The following is a 20,688-nucleotide window of genomic DNA, read 5'->3' as shown; positions in this document are numbered from 1 at the left end:
CTTTAGAATCTTAATATATTTAACAAAGCTTATCGTGAGTTAAAGGATCATTTTCACCCTAAAACAAAGAAAAAAGTCATTTTCAGAGCCTTCAAAGTTTCATTTGAGATACATTTCAGGTCACGTGTTAGCAAACAGACAGTGTTCAGGTATTAAACACACAGCACCTCGTGCACGTTTGTAACCATGGGATCCACACATTCAGCAACACAGTAGTGTTATTACTGTTTTGGGTGGGGGCAGCTATAGATTAGAATCACGTGTGACCTCATGCTGCTGATGGATGCGTTGCAGTCACATGATCCAATCATGCTGTGGAGCAATGAAGTCAGGTGGGTGCAGGAAAATGTCTAGACCGGATTTGTTTGCACTATAAAGCAGCTCAGGATAACGTTGCCACTGGGCCACACTGGCCCTGTTTATCTGTGGGGAATCGTGCACGGGTTCACGTGTGAGTGACTACACCTACAGCACCTACAGCGCAGCGTCATTTTGTAAATAAAGGCGCGTTTTCTTTGATTTGCGGTTGTCTCGAGTGCATGCTTCCACAGCCGTCACACATACTGCTGTCATATTAAGAAAATGTTTGCGACGTCGAAAATAGCGACGGCCATCTGGGACTTTCTAGTGGACGACTTCATGGCTGCGCCTTCACCTGGAGACTGGCGCTCCATCACAGAGGGATTCCAGGAGCGCTGGAACTTCCCTCTGTGCTGTGCAGCTCTGGATGGGAAGCACGTCCAGACAAAGGCACCCCATATATCATATAGGAGACACACACTTTGATATACACTAAATATTTATTGCATATACAGGAAAATAATGTCTATTAACAAGGTTGCCCAAACTTTTGCATCCCACTGTATCAGTATATTTTGTCATTAGTATAATATGAAATAACTTCTACATGTGTCAAGTCGTGTGCCAACATTTGCTGTGTAGTAGAACTGAGACATTAGTCATTATAAACATTTATTTGAAATAATATTAAAATTCTCAAACAGAAAAACATTAAACATAAATATATAAAATATAAGTATTTACAGAGAGACAGGAATAAAAAGGACCAGCTGCTCTCCAGAGCAGGAACAAGGCTGAGGAGGAAATGCTCCATTGGAGACTGGTGTGGTCTCTTCAGGGACTCCAGGATGGCCAGCTCCACCGCCGATGGACCGTCCTGGGACCCGTCCCTCATCTGCCTCGGAGCCGTCCTCCTCTGTGGGCCTGTAAAACAGCACAAAACACAAAGAAATGAGAAGACTGCTACTAGATTTTAATTTCAACAGTGAAAAAAAACAAAAACAGGATATAATCAGATTGGTTGTAGATATTTAGTAAAGGTGATCACAGGCAATCCCACCGACTAAAAAGGTATCAGTGCTTGCTGTACATACCTGTGGGTGCAGCAGCAGGAGCTCAGGGACTGGGGAGCCAGGAGAAGCAACAGGGGATGCTCTGCTGCAGAATCAGTTGGCTCTATCAATACAGTATTAAATGCTAACAGGTTGAATATAATCAGAGAAAGTATATACAGTGGTCCCTCCTTTATTGCAGCAGGGGTTCTCAGAATAACTAGCCCCTGGCCACGCACTTTATACACTGTTTTCCCCACACACATGAACATTGGTCACAGTTCTCACAATTGATTCTCAAAGTGCAAACCTTTGTAGATTGCAAAACGTAAAAGTATTATTATGCCGCGTTTTGTCTTCATCTGCCCGCCACTTTCGTACGCCTTTTTCCCCTCGCGGTGCAGGTGTCTATTTCCGAATGAGGCTCATAGTTATGGGTGTTTTTGTGCTGTTTTTTCTATTGGACGTGATGGTTATCAAAACCAAACATGATAAATTTGGCAAGCGCAGGAGACACGACACGGAGCAGATTTGTCAATCAGGCTGCAGAATGCAATGCTGTACGGTGCAAAAAAAAGAAAAGAAAAAGAAAATCAGCGGAAAAGCGAAGCAGTGACAGCGGGACCACTGTGTGCTGCTTATTAATAAAGAAAATATATTCCTATATGACAACATGCATGAAAGCAGAACGGTATTTGTACGTCAGTGGGAAAATAGCGGTGGCTTGCTAGCTTTTGTGCGGCTTCCCCGGGTCAGCGAAAACTTAAGAGAAAACTTAAGAGAAATGAATGAACCAGGTTGCCCTTCACATATCTTCCTCCAAGCTCGTCCTTTATATTCCTGTCTCGGTCCAGAAAGCAGCTGGTGTCGTACAGCTCCAGGTTGTTTGCTACGGCGTTGATTAGCCTTCCTTCCATTGAAGAATGAAGGGGTTTGGCTGGATCTGCCCCTTTGACCTAGGTCACAGCCACGTCACCAGGCTCCTGATTGGTTGTCGCGGCACGATTTGACGCTGGAGTTCAGATTTTTCCAACTCCAGGTAGACGCGTAACGCACGTATGCACAAAATGCAACACAAAAAGTCACGCACGTGGTTTTATTCGCGAGTCAAACGCTCCAAACGCGCTAGACTGACGCGCGTTTCAGGCGTTTTGGCGTTTTGGCGACACAAATCTGCTTCCGAATTTTCGCGGGAGCCGCAATCGCGGGTCATCGCGCTTTTCCATTGACTTTACATGTAAACCTGACGCTCTGTTCGCGTCTATCGCGTTCGGTGTGAACACACCGTAAGAGCTTTTTATAGAATAAATTGCATGACTGCAGTGAGAAAGCAGTAACATCACGACAATGTCAGTAGGGAGTGGGGAGAGGGTTTTAGGAAAGATTCGAGTGCCCGGTCTTACAACTGCAGCACAGATCATAATAAAATTGCTATTTGCTTGGGTATTACCTTCATGAATGACATCCATATTACTAGGAAGCAAATTCTGCATCTTCAAGTTAGGATTTTAAGGGGGATAAGGGGCGGGGACACCAACTGATGTGCAACTTCTACTAAAGCTTTAGCATCATACTAATGATTCTTGACGCCAGCGAGGCTGACAAACTGCTGATACACACTTTAGGTTTCTGAACATTAAACTTGTTGCTGCCTTTCATAGTGTGTAACTTGAAGGCCCTGAGTACTTTCTCCCACACTGGAAACACTGGGATGATCACATTATTTGAACATTACCTAATAAGACTGATTCAGCACAGACAGTTATGTTAAACTTTCCTAGCAGTCCTTCACAAACAGGGAACAGTCTGTCTATTCTCTCCATCTGTCAGCTGCTGCTGGCTCTTCCTCCTCCTCTTCCTCACACACTGCTGAGTTTGTCCTGGTGGATCATCAGGGGTGCAAAGCCTCACAGATGATGTGCAGCAGTGGGTCCCTCAGTCTGTCCTCACTCTGGACACTTGCAGTTGTCACACATGGAAATGAAATGTGCGATAAGCTGCAGGATTCAGACACAAGTGTAACTTATAAACACACGTTCATACTTTTATTCCACAATCAGAGAGAAAGAAACAGAGAGAGAGTGCAGGACAGACAGACAGGTGACAGTCTCAGGTGTACACACTGCTACACAACAGCACCAGAGAAGGAGGATTTAGTGTTTGTGTTATTACGAGTGCTACACAAGAAGAGTTCCCAGATGGTACAGTGGACACATGTGTGACTGCTGTGATTAAAGCATCTTTCTTTCAGCTTAACGAGTGAACAATAGTGTGTTTGGTCCTTTATTTTATATCAGTAGGCACCTTGTTTTTGTGTTATACTAATTTTCTTTGCTCATACTTTAAGTTAGTGTTTCGGTGTCACAAGACTTTTACTACCACAAACATAAGCACCCTGGGCGCAGCGCCCAGTCATGAGCTACACAAGCACCAGCTTTAATTTGACTGATTGTTGAATCTCTCTTTATGGATGTGCCTTCCTTTGCTGCACCAAATTTCACATTTGGGCTCCTCGTCAAAGAAACAGCGCCTTCCTCTTCTGGCCTATTTCAACATCATCTTCCTGTCGCTACTCTAACTGTGATCAACATAGGTGGTGCATTTTGTCCTAATCCAAACTTGGCCTCTCCTGAGACGACCTTCTTGGAACCTTGGGAAATTTTGATGCCATAAGAAGAGCCTGAGTAGGGCTGGGTATCGTCACTGATTTCTAGAATCGATTCAATTCCGATTCACAAGGTCCCGAATCGATTCGATCCACGATTCGATTTAATTCGATTCGATTTAAATCCGGGAAATTTTGACAGTCAGAAATATTATAATTCAGATCAGTACATTTACATATTTTTGTATCAATCAAAAGGAAGCTGACACACGCAAGACTTTATCACAGGTGTAAGCGTCACAGCAGATGCTTTTGTGTCAAAGTAGCTGAAGATAAAACACAGAAAAACATGAAGGTGATTTTCCTGGCCTGGGATTTTATAAAAATATTCTGCAGTACATCAAAAACGAAAGAAAACCATTAATCAACATATGAACATCACCTCTGACGTTACAGCGGTTTTATTAGAGACACGGTTAAGCGTTTTACATTTTGAATAATTTTAAAAAGTTTAAATTTGTTCAGTATTGAACAGCAGAAATGAGGTTTTCTTTTCGGAAGAATGTAAAAGGGAAAAAAACAGCGGCTGACAGCCTGTAAACAGCGGTAGACTTGTGCGTAACAAGCAAGCGAATAATGAAGAAAGGGAAACTGTTCTTGAAGTACAGAGAGAGGGAGAGAGAGCTGTGCATCGCGGTGGAAGCAAAACAGTAAAAGTCAGAGTGAATTCATGATGATGTTTATGTGAAGCGTTTGGATCTTCTTTTGCTGCTGGTTCGGTCAATATTGTTTGGAGAGAGATCAAACTAACAGCTTTAGAATCAGCGCATAAAGGGCGTGAACACACAGCGCGGACCCGCCGACAGATCAGAATCAGCGAGCTGTCGGCTTTCAGCCCCGACCGTGAGAAAGACGACATCTCACTGATTCTGATCCGCGGGTCGCGCTGTGTGTTTAAGTCTATGTGCAGAAGCCGTGTTCCTGCTCTCATTTACTGTCTTAACTGTTTGGTGGTTCTTGAAATTTTGTGAGATGTCACCTGAGATTCTGGCATTTTGGGCAAAATAAATTTATATTAAAAAATCGATTCAGGATTTTAATGAATCGATTTTACGTTATCCAAGCCAGAATCGATTTTAATCGATGAATCGATTATAAAAACCCACCCCTAAGCCTGAGAGTCCAGAATCCAGAGCCTAAGATGACCCTTTTGTTTTGGTTGTTTGTAGTCAGATGTTTGACTTGTGTTTTCCATATATACTAAATAATTTCATCTTTAAAATTGTATCCCAGGAGAGGTATAATGTGTCATGCTTATTTGTTCCTGTTTTGTTTTTGGCCCATGAAGGTTTCTAAGTGCAATCCAGGCTCCTGGCTAATGTTATAATGCTTCTCCGTTCAGTGAAGGACTAACTGTTAATATTTTAAGATTTTTTTTAAGGCCACTGCAAAGTTTAGTGACCTTTTTATCAGCAAGTGATGTCAATGACAAACATTGCTCCTGATAATAATGAATCTGGTCTAAATGTTTGTTTTTTGTTGTGACCACTAGGATTGGGTCTCCCACCAGAATACCAGCCTTCACATCGAGAACTGCAAACTTCTGCGAAAGCAGTCAGTCTTTCTTCTCTGTACTTCGTGATTATGAACCGATATCTTTGGGGCAGCGCAACCATGGTTGTGCCGAAATGATGTCGGGGTTGTAATGCTAGGATAGCTTCCTAAGAACTGTTCATTTGTATTTTTTCATTTTTCTTTGTCATATTTGTTGCGTTCCTGTAAAGCACCTTAATGATTTATTGTTAAAAGGCTGAATACATTTCTAAGTTTTTGAATTAATGAACAATAATATATTTTTAAGGACATTCTACCTGGCAACATCTGACAAAAATGTACCTGTGTTTTTCCACAGATACCCAGAGTGGAACGGTGAAATAGCATCACCGCGAGGGTAAATATCTTCATTTGAAGTCATTTGGCGAATAAAAAAACATGCCAGCATTGGAGCCTTTCATTTTCTTTCATTTAACTGTGCTTTTCTTTTTAATGCACTTGTTAGTGCGTCAGGTGCCAAGCCCTCTCCCGCAACATCTGCTGAGACTTCCCAGAAGAAAACCAGACATGAGAGTCGTTCCCGTTCCTGCAGCCCCCGCAGTCATCGTGACTCGGAGCAAAGCAGCGACAGGCGAAGAAGGCTTTCCCGCTCTCGCAGACCCCGCACTCATCGTGACTCGGAGCGTAGCAGGGACAGGCGAAGCAGCCATTCCCGCTCCGGCAGCCCACGTCGCCACCGTAAGTAAGTAAGTAAGTAAAATTTATTTATATAGCGCTTTTCACAGATAAAAATCACAAAGTGCTTTACAACACAGAAAATGGGAATATAAAACAATATAACAGTAAATAAAACAATGTAAAACAATAAAACTATAAAAACAGCATAAGAAGAAATTAATCAAATGCTTTTCTAAATAAAAATGTCTTCAGCTGTTTCTTAAAACAATCAATGGAGTCCGTGCAGCGAAGAGACAGTGGGAGAGAATTCCACAACCGTGGTGCCACAGTCTGAAAGGCCCGATCACCACGAGTTTTAAAACGAGTGCGTGGTACCACCAGCAGTCTCTGATCTAATGACCTTAAAGCCCGAGAAGATGTATGTGATTTCAGCAGGTCAGATAAATATTGAGGAGCCTGACCATGCAGGGCCCTAAAGGTTAGAACTAAAATTTTAAACTGAAACCTAAAATTTACAGGCAACCAGTGAAGGGAGGCCAAGACTGGAGTGATATGCGATCTTCTCTTGGTGCCTGTTAAGAGACGTGCTGCAGCATTCTGCACAGTCTGAAGACGATTTAAGGCTGATTTGTTAAAACAAGTAAAAAGGCCGTTACAATAGTCTAAACGAGAAGAAATAAAAGCATGAATAATCATCTCAAGTTCAAGCTTTGATACCATTAGTCTGAGTTTAGAAATATTCCGTAAATGATAAAAACAGTTTCGGACCAGCTGCTTAGAATGCTGCTCGAGCGACATCGAGCTGTCAAATAAGACACCGAGATTTCTAAGGCTTGATTTTACGTAAGGGTCTAAGAAGCTGATATGCTGTCTAATTTCTGGGACCATATGGTCTGGAGCAATAATTAGAGTTTCTGTTTTATCAGAGTTTAGTTGGAGAAAATTGTCATATAACCATTTGTTGATTTCTGTCAGACAATTACTTAAATTAGACAATTTATAAAACTCAGACATTTTGAAGGAACAGTATAGTTGGATGTCGTCAGCATAGAGATGATAGGAGATATATTTATAGCGCTTAATAATCTGGCCTAGGGGAAATACATAAAGTAAAAAGAGAATTGGACCCAGGACAGATCCCTGAGGTACCCCACACGGCAAAACGGTTGATTCTGATGTGACATGATTCATGCAAACAGTAAAAGATCTCTCAGACAGTTCTTTGATCCATACTTTTTTCAGGTCCCGGTCTCATTCTGACTCCTCGTGGTATGACCGTCCTTCCTCTTCACGATATCGATCACGCTCAAGGTGCCGCGAGAGACGATCCTCACTGAGAAGAAGAGATGAGAAACGTTCATCACCGAGGAAAAGCTGGGAGAGGCGATCGTCGACTGAGAGGTCATCTCCGAGGCGAAAGAAGTCAAGCAGCTCAAAGATCTTGGCAAAGAAACTGCTGGAAACATCAGGTTTGAAAATTGCTTCATGTTTTATTTTTTTGTATGTACTCATTAGTTTTTCTAAGATCAAAGTTCTCCTCCCCCCTCACAACCTTAACTTTACTAATGTAAAGGATAAATAAAGACCAGTGCCACCAGAAATGTCAGCATAGTTTTTTCTACTATTATAAAACTTTCAGAAACGGTAGATGATTTTCGAGACTTGGCACCCACCAAAGTGTGAATCTCTTTTGCACCTGTGGTCTTTTAGCTCTCCAGTCCTTATCAAACCAGTCTGACCTGGAGACTGTCGTCAAAACTTTGGCTCCTGCCCTGCTGGCTGAGCTAGTCAAGATGAAGTCATCCCCATCAACATCATCATCATCGTCCTCACGTTCTGCATCTCCAGAAACAACTAAAGGGACGCCTAGCACAGAGAAGACAGAGGTGACTTCATATTATGCCTTTTTTCATGAATGCACAGTTTTGGACAATTTATAATGTGATCAGTGACAGATGACATGATTGTTGATGCCACACAACCAAGATTAAATCTTTCAACACAGATTTATACAAGCAGATAGTTTGAGTCAAGTTGTCATGATGAAATCTGCATTTGGTTTGTTCATAATTTTCTTCCCTGTGTTTCCACAGGCTGGCAAATCTTCCCCTCCGACCATGGTGAGGCTACAAGGGACTGTAAGTAGTCTCTGTCACAGTGATGTGATTTCTGCTATGGAGAAAACATTTTGAAAAACTAAGTCAGTTGTTTTGTTTAGGTCAAAATTGCAGGTATGTACACTGAAATTTGTTCACTGTTCAGGGGCGGATCTAGAGAAATTTTCTTAGGGTGGCAAAGAAATCAAATAGGGTGGCAAAATCGAAGCCTTTTTATTTTTCAAACACATATGCAGGTGGTTACATATGGTTAGAATAATTCAAATGCAGTAAGTATACACGTTTTTCATATAAATATAGTCTAGAACTTAATTATTGTCTGTAGCCCACATAATTACACACTTTAGTTACATAAAACATGTGAGTTTCTGTATAGCCTGTATAATAAATAAATATGTAGCCCAACAAGTATAAAATCCAGACACACTGTTAGAAAACAGTCACATTGTTACAGCTTAAATGACACAAAATGTCAGAAATCTGCACTGTCATGAACAACAATTTAAACCTAATTTTTCATGATTTGTTGGATGAACCCACTGAGGTCTGAAATACAATCGGCCATTTTTGACTCCTTTTGAGTTTACGTTTGTATTTCATAGGGGTGTCAAATTATCGCGTTAATTGCGATTAATTAATTACAATGCTATTTAGCGCGTTATGTTTTTTAATCTCGTTAATATAATTTTTAATCTCTGGACGTCATTGATTTTGTATGAGAGTTGCTATGTTATAAAATCCGTTTTTATGTGCTGGGCTCCTTGTGCTTGACTTGTTGGGGGTGGAGTCACGTCGTGAGGTCAAGGTGAGAAGTGGTGATTAGCTTACAGTGTGAATATGGAGGCGCATCTGAGAGTTGTTGGGCCAATGAACGGGAAATTTGTATTTCATAAACGCCCCGACGGCACCATTGACAAAGGTAAAGTGGTCTGCCTAGAGTGTAAGAAGGAGTTTGCTTACCACCGAAGCAGCTCAAGTTTGGCCTATCACCTCAACGCAAAGCACCCAGCCGCGAGTGCAGCAACAGCTAGCAGTGAAGACATTAGCAATATAGCAAGCCAGAGCAAAGCTTTTCGCCAAACAAAACTAGAGAATACCCCTCGTATGAGCAAGTCTGCGACCAACAGGCTGACTAATGTTATTGCCAAGTGGATAGCGATGAACTGTAGGCCGATAAATATAGTAGAGGACGAAGGATTGACAGAGGTGTTGCAAATTGCGTCCAATGACCCGTCATACAAGCCGCCGTGCAGGACTACAGTAACGACCAAAATCAGCAAAATGTACGATGGCGAAAAGAAAAACAAACTTGAGATTTTGGCGGAGGATTCTCCCAACTGTGTTGCTATAACCGGAGATCACTGGACCTCAGCTGGCAACCACAGCTATTTTGGGGTGACTGGACACTTTATTGATAGTGAGTGGAACCTCAACTCATTTGCACTGACCGTCATGAGAACAGAAACCAGGCACTTTGCTGATAAATGCGCCGAACAGTTCCTCAAGGTAGCAAATGACTGGGGTATTGAAAACAAGATATCCACCATTGGCACAGACAGCGCAGCAAACATGCTGGCTGCTATGAGAGCACTTCCATATGAGCACATCGCCTGCAATGCTCACATTCTCCAGAGGACCATCACGGTATGTCTCGATAGCAGTGGTTTTGTCGGTGTACTGGCAAAGTGCCGCAAGATTGTTGGTCATTTTAAACAAAGCCCTGCGAGTACCACAGAACTTAACCAACAACAAGTAGCACTCGGAAAGAAGAGCGATCAACTTATACAGGATGTACCCACCAGGTGGAACTCGACTCTCGCAATGGTCTCACGCCTCCTATGTAACCGAGAGGCTGTCCAGGCTACGTTGGACCAACAGAACCACAGGTTGGTCTTGCCAACCGAAGCTGAGTGGGCGAAACTGCAGAGGCTGGAGCTCCTGCTTGAACCATGCAAGTAAGTTCAAATAAACACCTTCCCATTTTAATTATATAAACTACTGTTACATGTGTAAAATCAAAATTAATGAACATAACAAGGAACTTTTAAGGACAATTAAATTGGAAATCAGTTACACTTTGATTTAAATGAATCCAGCTAGGTTTATTTAGCAAACCTCTCCACCTCTGCAGGTATGTGACAGAGCTGCTGGGTGGTGAGGCCTACGTCTCTTGCTCTGTAGTGCTGCCTGCTTTTCGCCATCTGTACCGTGTCATGGACATTACTGATGATGATCCTGCCTACGTGGTGAAGTTCAAGAATGCCTTCCAGAAGGATCTGGCAGCACGACGAGCTAATGGCAACGAGATATGGTTCGAGGTGGCCACAGCATTGGATCCACGGTTTAAGGATTTGAAATGTCTTCCAAGAGAAAAGAGGGAACAGGTAGGACAATAAGGTTAAGCTGGACTAATGAGTCCAATTCATTATCAAATCAAACTTTTATTTATTATATGGAACACAAAGTTCTTTACAAGATTAAATAAAATAAAAAAAAAGCACTTAGTTTTAATCACAATCATTCATTCATTCATTCAGGTGTGGACCATTCTGGAGAATATGCTCCAGGCAGCAGAGCCCAGAAGAGCCCTCCACAGAGGATGATGGACCAGCTCAGAAGAAGAGGAGGAGCGAACTCCTTCTGGGGTCTGACTCTGACTCAGAAGATGGAATTGAGTCTGGAGAGCTGCAGCGCTACAGAGCAGAACCCAGCATCAGTATTGATGACTGTCCCCTGCAGTGGTGGTATGCTCACTCAGGAGTCTATGAAAAGCTGTCAGTCCTAGCACAAAAGTACCTGGCCTCCCCAGCTACCTCTGTACCCTGTGAGAGACTCTTTAGCCTTGCAGGCCACATAGTGCAAAAGAAAAGGGCAGCCTTGCTTCCAGAAAATGTTACCAGGCTGGTGTGTCTTAGCGACTGGCTGAGGAAGAAGAAATGAGACACATGTGGTCAGCATAGCTGCTGTGTCATTTGTAGCCTACTAGAATAGATTGCTTGATGTTCAGCACTTTTTTTTGTGATGGAAGAATACTTTGATGTGCTAACTTGCAGCACTGCAATGTCAGTTTTATTTTTCATTATCTGAAGCAGAGGAATTTCAGTGCTGTATTGCTCAGAAAAGAGCAACTCTGATGTGCTAACTTGCAGCACTTAATTTATTTGATTTTATTTGTATTTATTTTTCCACTTATTTTACAAAAGAATACAACAGTATGTAAATGGTTGCATCTGTTTAACGTTTGTTAAATAATAAATGACTTTATAAAGTCACTTTCTTTGTTATATCAGTCTTTTGGTCTGCCACAATAAGTTGAGGGCTTTCCTCAGCTATTTTTAGGTGAGATTAAAAAAGAGATTAATTAGATCAATTAATTAAAAATCATAATTAATTAATCTCTATTTTTTTTTAATCTCTTGACAGCACTAGTATTTCACCCTCAGATTGTTTCATTTTATTTTGTTCCCCTTGCCTTGTTTGGTGTCATTCTTTTCAGCTCAACTGAATTTAGTTGTTTTTTTCACTGACATACTGCATTAGTATTACTGATCTGAAACCACACAAAGAACTTAAAATCCTAGTAGTATGTTTTTACTGTAAAAAAAAACACCACAGTATATTTTTATAACTTGAAATGCAAATATAAATTGTACATTTTGTAAACATATACAACTATTTATCTAAAAATGCAGCCGATACACCTGCCGTTTTTTGTTTTTTTTCATTTTGTATAAGAATTTAAAAATATTACTACAACTAAAATGAGAGAACAATTAGGTGTCGCACTAAGATGCCCCACAAACTATGTGTGCCAGTAAAAAAAAAGTTTGTCCACCAAAAGACAGAACAGCACAGGGACAAACCTGCAGGCCTGATAACAGCAGCTGTATCACTCCGCTGGTTTTCTACTTAGTGACAGTGTTTACATTGCAAATGTGCCTTTGTGACATTCATTAGTGCCCTCACTGACACACAAAACAAAACGACTACACAACAGAACTACACAAGACAACACACTAAGTAAACACTCCACACTAAACGTCACAAATCTCCCACATCTAAAAACTCTCTCTCTCACTTGCTTGCTCTGTCTCGCTGCCGTTACCGTCACTCCTAAAACGTTTCCCTCTTCCTAAACAATCAAATCCCACGCGTTGACTGTTTTTTTAATTGGTCGACATGGTACATTTAGGAAGGTGGTGGCTTTTTTTCTTTCTTTACTGTTTTCGTGCTGTCCTTACAAAACGCTTAAAACACACACACACAAAAACGTGACGACAGTATTTAGAACAAAGCGTGGCTTATATATATTATCATAACTCTGGATTTACTGGCCTGTAATTAAAATTTAAAAACTTTGAAGTCCGAATTTTCAATGTGGGCTGAAATAGAAACTCAGCGTGGCTGCAGCTTGTTGCTGTGTCAGCTTACATCAGTCATGTGATTTGGAGGTGCAGCGTGTCCGTGGACCACAGAGGGTTAATAACACTCACCTTCCTTCCATTTCCAGAGTGTAACATCCACCCACCTGTGTAAAAAGCGAAATTCCCATGGTGTTGTTCAGAATGTGCTCTGGCACAATCATAAGCATCGCTTGCTACTGAAAACAAGAAAAAAGCCGGTCCTGCTATGGGCTGAACCATTTGTTAATGGTGGAGGGGGGAACACTATGCAATATTTTCAGTTTTAGCATTTATATTCACTGTTGACTGTAACTACGTTCAAACTGTTAATGCTGTCTTATTTTAATAAACAACACTGTCATATGCAAAACTGGGGTGGCACTTGGGGTGGCAAGGGATCATTTTAGGGTGGCACTTGCCACCCCATGCCACCCTTCTAGATCCGCCCCTGTCACTGTTATAGATGGATGAGTTCATTGACCTACTTGTGAATCGAGAGAAAGTTCCTCTCCTGTTTGTCTCCTGGTTTGCTTCTGCAATCTAAGATAGATATTTATGCACCGTAGCTACAATTCTCTATAAATATACTGTCCGTTCACGGTTGTAGTCCTGCATTCATTATGCGGTTTAAAGTCAGTTGGTTATCCTTACATTTCTTCTACAGTCTCGCACCCCTCAAATTCATAGTTACTTTGGATTATACTGAGCTTTTATATAGTCATCCCCATGTCAGGAAGCTTCCGCTCAAGTCTAATGCTATGAAAGCATACACACTGTACTTTGTTTTTATTTTGCTGTGTTGCATTATGCATTTTTTAAATCTATATATACACATTGCACTGAAAACATCCTTGGAATCGCACTGGTTGCTTGCAAGTTGCCACAGTTGCTTGTGGTTTGCATGGAAGACTCCAACTTGTCTGTAAATACTTGTAAGCTCATGACAAGTGCTCATGTATGATTCTTAGTGTGAATGTAGTAACTTAACAGTTTTGGTAGTAATACAAACTAATGTATGTTCGTTGTGTGTGTGTTTGTAAGGAAGCTGCGGTGGCACCTAAAAATACAGCCAAGGCTACGGAGGCTGTTGAACCAATTAAAGGTGCTGCAGTTGACGGTGAGCCAAAAGTCTTGGCTTCCAAAGCAGAAACGGCCTCAACCACGCAGATTTGTATTTAGATCAGCTGGGTAATTTGCATCCTATCTAAACTACCACTATTGAACTTAACTACATTTCCTTTATTCCAAGACTCTGTGACTGCAGAGAAGATCTCAAAGGATCAGCCGGTCGCTGTTACCCACCCAACATTTTGGGAGCGGATACAAGAGCAACTGCGTCCAGAAAGAATCCGTAAGAAATCCCCAAAGATCTGTATGAAAGATTTCTCAATGTGAAGATATTTTCTATTTCATAATTATTTTTTGGTTTTTCTTTTGCTCTGCACTTCACAGGTTGTCTCAAGACAGTCAAACTTCCCAATTCAAAGGTAACATTAAAAAAACACTTCAATTATACCTGTAAGAAAAACATGCTTTATCAAAGTGGTTAAGTTTTGATCTGAAATAGTTCAGTTTGTTTTACAAGTTTGTAGTTGGGTTATATCTCATTGTCAGGTGACGCTCAAGTAGGTGTAAATGTAGAAAAATGTTAAAAATTCACTAGGGATGTCGCAATACCAGAGATTTTGTAGTCAGTATAGACACCAATAGAATTGCACCATTCTTGGTTACCAATTTAGTATTGTAATAAAACAATTATCTCATGTACTAACACATACTAAAACTCCTTTATTGAAAAGCTAGTTTAACATGTTCAAATTATATGCACAGTCATCCAGGACATGGTGGTTTTGAGTGCTTAAAAAGGTTTTTCCTTCCCAAGTTTGACATGTGCAATAGTGCTGTTTACACATTGCCTTTTGGGAATCAGTTATCACTGTTTATGGATCCACCTTAAATGAAAAGTACTTTCATAGCTGACTCTTACTGCCTTTTTTGTCAGTGAGTCAAGGTAGAGCTGCACTACGTGAAACAAAGAAAGAAAAAAAGAAGTAAAGGAAAATTAGCATCAGAAACATTTTGTAATAGGTACCTGATTGTGTTCATAGTTGTAGACAGTGCTCAAAGTGAGGTTTATAAGTTAATGTTTGCATTTTTCAGATTTCTGTCTGGAATTTCTTCCATTGCAATTGTGAACTGATCCTGAAATTCTTTTCGTTTGCACAGCTTGTTTCGCTTGATTACAAGGTGCTGTTAATAAGCAACCTGCCAGAGTATCACGATGGCTGTTACGCAGAGGAGGACATCGCCGGTCTGCTCACTCGACACCGATTTGAGTATTACGACGACACGATCTACGTTATACCACAGGCACGCATGGTAAGCACCAGTTTGCATTGGGCTGGGTTATGACCTTCATTTTAATGGCGCTCTAAATCTCTTTTCTAAGACGACCTAACTAACATTTAGTTAGTTAATGCATATTTTGTGAGTGCCTGTCTTCATGGTTATTCAGTAAAAATCAGTGTTTGGTTGTTTGTTTTTCCTTCAGGCTTTTGCCCTCATGCCGACAGCAGTGGCAGCTAAAAACATCGTGCTAGGGGTGTCATAGCCCTTCTGCAGCAGGAGGCAGGTGACCACATTGTGCCCTTCCACTGTATGCCTCACAGGTAAGACTAGAAGACAAGAAATGACTGACACTCTAAAGTCACTGTGTGGGTTAATTTCTTTTATAGAGCAGATATATCTACATTTAAAAGTTTACTATCGTTTCAGATTGGAATTGGCAATGTTGTCAGTTCAGAGGGAAATTCCAATGATCAGGCAGTTGTATGACCTTCTCCATTTAATTTGGAAGACGTATCATTTCAGCCCAAAATCAATGAGAGAGCTTAGGGTCATTGGGGCTGACTTGGGAGTAAATGTGCTGGTGCCCAGTGGGGTGAAGGGAACAAGGTGGCTCCCACATGTTTCAAGGGCCCTGGAGACCTTTCTGAAACCAGGGCAGTTCACTACTGTGTACCGCCACATGGACTATTTGGCAGGTTCCTCTTCTAATGCAGACATTGCAGGCCGAGCTACGAAGGTCAGTGCATTATTTCTGAATATTCTTTTTATTTTAGCGAATTATGCAATTGTTATTGACTTTATATTTTTTAAGAATGTAGTTCATCAATGTTCTAGGTGACTAATTTTTATTGTTGTATCATACAGGTTAGGAAATCAATGGAAGATGCCACTTTTGTGGCCTTTTGCCATTTTATTACAGATGTGTTCAGTGGCATTAGTAAGTTTAGCCTCCTACTTCAAAGGAATGATGTCATCTTACCACAGGTAAGTGAGATAAAGTGGGATGTGTAAATATGAACTGTGTTTGTGGTCATCTTCAACTTAAAAAAAATAAAAAATACAGCACTGTTATACCCAAACAGGTCGTTTGCAGCCTGGAACAAATGCTGGTGACCACAGAGATAATGGTTGCAAGACCCAAGCCTCATGGAAGACTGTCAGAGTTCCTGAATGATATGAGGCTGCAGAGGAGGCAGCAGGATAAAGAGGGTGAAATGGCAGTCTACAAATTCCAGGTAGGCCTACATATAGCTGTGTCTCATATTTAAACAGAACACTATTTATTATTTTATTATTATTTTTTATTTATATTTGCAGACATATTTCTAATATCAATATCACAATCTCTATTTATCGTTTATGCAATGCACAGACAATAACACTCAAAGGAGATGCATCAACTCTGGCTGAAGATGGTGTTGCTGCAACTAAACTTAAAAAAGTAATGGATGCAACAATCAAATCCACTGTGAAAAATCTGAAAGCAACATTCAGCAGTCTCCTAGGCAAGTGTATTAAATACATGTAGATAAGAAATATTTTTATTATTGTTAACAACATTGTTATATTTTTATTTTCATTTATTAAAATGTAGTTGTTCTTACAACAGAGGATAGTGCTTCTGAGTCAGCCACAACCAAAGCTGTCAAATGCTTCAACATTTTCAATCATGATAGCTGGCCAGAGAACAAAGAGGATTTAGTGGATCATGGTGCTGATGACCTTGCTTTTCTCTTGGATCACTTCTCCACAGTCCTGAGAAGGTAGCTGGTGGATTGCTACGATATCATGTGTGCTGGTCGTAGATATGTTGTTTATGTGAACACTGATTAGCTGTGTAAACCACATCATTTTCAGAAATGGTGTAAACGGAGAGCTTGCAAAAGAAGAGTTTGTAAGTTTGAAGCTGTTAATTGCCAGGATGTTCAAAGACAAGACCTACCTCAGCCTTTGGGAGCTCATGTTGACCAGAGAGCCGTACTGCTCAGAGTACAAGGTCAGTTTTGGTTGATGTTCTTTCCTAAGATTGTGTGAGTTTTGCTAACTAACACAAATTGGTTCAACAAATCTCTTGAATGTATTTTTCTCTCAGAACATCCTGCATCTTGTACACATTATGCTGGTCCTACCTGTCTCAGCTGCGGTATGTGAAAGAGGGTTCTCTGCACAGAAGAGAATTAAATCAGACACAAGAGCATCCCTTCATTCAGAGACAGTGGATGACCTGATAAGAATCAGTGTGGAGGGGCCAAGTTTGGAAGATTTTGATGCTAGAGAGAGCGTGGCAAGCTGGTTCACCCAAGGCGAAAGATCAAGAAGGCCAAATTACAGGAGCTGGCCATCTGAGGGGCATGTGACTACAATGGAGGACAATCCATAAGATGTCAAGTTGTTCGGATATTGAAATGTTCAGTGTGAAGCCTTTGACACTTTGAGGAACTTTTTGAGGATTTTTTTTTAAATTTAATATATCTTGAGATGTTTTAAATTTGTTTAATGTTTAAATTTCAGCTCATGAAGCACTTTAATCACAAGAATTTTTAAGTGATCTTTCTTGTAGAACATTGCTACAAATAAAGAGCTTTGTGTTGAAAGGTTGTTAGTTAATCATTTACAAATCAAAAAAACGTGAACATGTAAAACTGCGGTGTTAAGTAATGCAGTTAAAAAATTTGGGTACGCCTAACTTTTGTGCTTGTACGCCTAAATTTTGTGCTGGTGCGCCTAAATTTTATTTTTAGGCGCACCAGTGCAACCATGGCAAAAAGTTAGTCTAGAGCCCTGCCTTGATCTTGGAGCTGTAGTATAAGAATGTTTAGAATGTCATACTGTTTGTGGGGTTGTTGTTTTTTCACGTTAACCCGGTTTTCTCGAAGCAGCAAGTGACTGACAATGGAGCACGATTAATCTACATCAGGAACATCTCGCCAGGCGAGTCCCGGCATCTCAGAGAAGCTTTGAACAAAATGGATTGTGTAAGAAACTACCTGCCTCTTCTCAACAAGGTATAAACACACTCATAAATGCCAACAAGTGCATGTGTTAGAAGTCTGTGAAAGGCTGTGTGAGATATGTGCTTGTGTAAGTGTAATCTTAACCATACAGAAAAATTGACAGATTAACCGCTTGCACACCAAACTAAAGGACGTGCACCAACCTTCATAAATCCATCCTTCAAAAGAGATAATGTGTCTAGATTTGGATGCTACTTATCTTGAGGAAAGCACAACTGCAAAACTATAGCGATAGTAAAGAGAGACTGCCGATAAGCTGCTCGCTGAGCAATTCTTCATATGCTCATGCGCACTAGTATTTATCACATTACAGCATTAGTGCAGGGGTCATGTTGAGCATGGCTCCAGTGCATCATTGAGCCAGGATTTCTGACTCTTGAATCCAGTGAACTCCACAATAAAGCTGTACTTAGTTCACTCTTTCCACGTGTGCTTAGCACTTGTTTTCTAACATTTACAATGTGAAGGTAAAATGTTCAGAATACATTTTCTTTCTTGTGTTTCAGGTGTTTATCGAATTTCAGTCTCTTCGTGATGCTGATCGCCTTGGCGTTTGGTACAGCCTTCTAAAACGGCCCACCGGCCACAAATTGTCAAGGCTGAAAATACCACAGTGTGGATGTACCTCACTGCGTAAGTGTTTTTTAAATGGGATTTTAAACAAATATGATTTAAACGGAAACAAAAAGATGGGTTAAGTTAATGGAAGGTCATCTGGTAAGACCTTTCTTTCGCTTTCTGTTTGTGAAACACTCATGAATAGATTTTTCAGGTCTCCCCTGGGCTGTGGATAAAGTGCAGACAAAACTGCTGATTTATTGTTGTTCACAATCAATCATTGTGACACATTCCCTCAACTTTTATCCACTAACACTGTGATTCTGGTTCCCACAAATCCTTTGATGCTCATTTGCCTTATTATCTCTCTGACCTCTTTTCTGGCCCCTCCAGAAATCTTTGCTCCATCAGTGGTCAATTTCCTTCTGCTTGTCTCTGCCCCAGACACATGAGCCAGAGCCATTACTTAAACTGCACTTTTTCAGTCTGGCATTTGATCTAACCCACTAATCGTTGTTTTTCTGATGTCTATGATACCTTGGGTATCTGTAAAGGTGCTTAAAGTTCAAATAAAAGTCAAAACATTGATATTACTGGATCATTGTAAACATTAAAAACCTGTTTTGCACCACTCGTTTTTCCTTTTCTTTCCCCCACAAAACTTTTAACAAAACTTATTTTTGCTTGTGCAGCACCAAGATTGCCAGACAAAGCTTTGCCAGACAGCGAGGTTGCTGTTGATGGTGCAACTGTCCCAACAGAAGATATTACCATCCCACAACGCAGCACTTCACCATATTGGATCACAATGACAACTAGTCCCTTTGTGTTCCCCACTGTCTCTCCTTGGTTCACAATCCCAGGTGAGAGAAACAGCTGGAAACTAAAATTAACCTCCAGATATAAAGTGTTGACTGTTACTAACTGTGTCTGTTTTACACTTCTAGAGTATTTAACTGTCAGTGAACCTGATGACATTGAGGTGAGTGCATCTTATAAACCCAGGTTTCATGTGTTAAACAGGAATCCTTGAGTAAATACCAAGAGGTGTCCATTTTTCCAAATACTCACCTCAAAAACCACATTTCTTTTTTTCTGCTAAACTTGGTTTCATTTTGTCTTCTCTATGTGCTCAGTAATAATAATATATTTTTTAAAAAGTACCGCAAAGTTTCTCTTCGAATAAACTTTGGTTCTTGAACCTTGTGTCTTGCAGAAAGCCCAATCTCAAGGTTCTACGTTCTCCACCATCATGTTGACCGGTTTGCCAGAAGGAAACTACAGACAGGAGGATGTCACCAAGCTGGTGTGGCGTTACGTCCCTGATCAGACTGTTCAGACTCTGTACTACAAAATAATCGTTTTATCACTGCAGAGGAGGGTGAGGAGTAGACCCAGCAGGCTGATACAGAGAAATTTGCATTTGCAAATTGAATTCAATTTAATGATTGATATTGAATGTTTCCTCTGCATCATTTTTCCCCTCCAGGCCTTTGTGTTTTTTAACAGCTGGGATGCGTGCTGCGATTTCGCCAGGGATTACCTCAAAAATCCAGTTACTGTTGGAGAGTGGACGCTCAGAATCCACATTGTTTTACAAGACATGCTTCCTGGTACAAGTGAGGTATGAAAATGGAGCAATCGGGGGCTGTTAAATCGGGGGCATGCTCCTGTTTCACTCAAACTATTCAGATCCCAATCAAAACAGATTTCTCCTCTAAGGAGTGAGCACAGCATCATCCTTCTCTGGGCTAATATTACTAGATTGAGAATACTCAGAGTACTTTATTGATCCCTGGGGGAAATATATTGGTTACAGTACAAACAGTAACACAGACAGATACAAGAAGTAAGGAATAGCACAATATATACAATATATACATACATATAAGTCACTCATTGATAAATATCTGAATAAGAAATGGAAAAACTAAAAATATGCATGAATTTCAAATCAACTATTTATTGTTACTTCGTCTGTATTTGTTCTAGTGATGGGATTTCCGGCTCTTTTTAGAGATCCGGCTCTTTCGGTTCGGCTCACTAAAAAGAGCCGGC

The 20,688-nt window shown here is 40.7% G+C and overlaps 1 protein-coding gene and 1 pseudogene across 2 annotated transcripts; both read left to right on the top strand.

The window, feature by feature from the left end:
• The first annotated feature begins 5,299 nt into the window (after nucleotides 1-5,299).
• Nucleotides 5,300-20,260, top strand: LOC146583842 (uncharacterized). Its single transcript, XM_085267729.1, has 25 exons — nucleotides 5,300-5,305; nucleotides 5,510-5,571; nucleotides 5,870-5,908; nucleotides 6,017-6,253; nucleotides 7,432-7,658; nucleotides 7,900-8,075; nucleotides 8,283-8,327; nucleotides 13,751-13,826; nucleotides 13,959-14,060; nucleotides 14,162-14,196; nucleotides 14,936-15,088; nucleotides 15,261-15,311; nucleotides 15,567-15,794; nucleotides 15,923-16,042; nucleotides 16,141-16,293; nucleotides 16,431-16,563; nucleotides 16,668-16,821; nucleotides 16,916-17,054; nucleotides 17,151-17,201; nucleotides 17,938-18,063; nucleotides 18,579-18,705; nucleotides 19,323-19,493; nucleotides 19,578-19,612; nucleotides 19,847-20,011; nucleotides 20,120-20,260. The coding sequence occupies exons 1-25, from the start codon at nucleotides 5,300-5,302 to the stop codon at nucleotides 20,258-20,260; spliced, it is 2,952 nt and encodes a 983-aa protein (XP_085123855.1).
• On the top strand, nucleotides 9,144-11,726 carry LOC146583843 (E3 SUMO-protein ligase ZBED1-like; annotated as a pseudogene). Its single transcript, XR_014893029.1, has 3 exons — nucleotides 9,144-10,261; nucleotides 10,438-10,690; nucleotides 10,844-11,726. The product of XR_014893029.1 is annotated as an E3 SUMO-protein ligase ZBED1-like (transcript).
• Nucleotides 20,261-20,688: the final 428 nt, after the last annotated feature.

Source organism: Mchenga conophoros, linkage group LG1, assembly GCF_057382185.1.
Source record: "Mchenga conophoros isolate Kocher_MC1m ecotype Shallow Benthic linkage group LG1, M_conophoros_male_GT1.1, whole genome shotgun sequence".
NCBI classification, from domain to species: domain Eukaryota; kingdom Metazoa; phylum Chordata; class Actinopteri; order Cichliformes; family Cichlidae; genus Mchenga; species Mchenga conophoros.
The sequence above is the reverse complement of the archived record's forward strand: the minus strand, read 5'-3'. Positions and strand labels throughout refer to the sequence as shown.

What these genes read in the sequence shown, in the direction of transcription:
- LOC146583842 (XM_085267729.1), top strand. An exon ending in TGGTGAGGCTACAAGGGACT is followed by an intron (nt 8,328 to 13,750) that starts GTAAGTAGTCTC and finishes TGTGTTTGTAAG; the next exon opens with GAAGCTGCGGTGGCACCTAA. An exon ending in CGTACTGCTCAGAGTACAAG is followed by an intron (nt 17,055 to 17,150) that starts GTCAGTTTTGGT and finishes TTTTTCTCTCAG; the next exon opens with AACATCCTGCATCTTGTACA.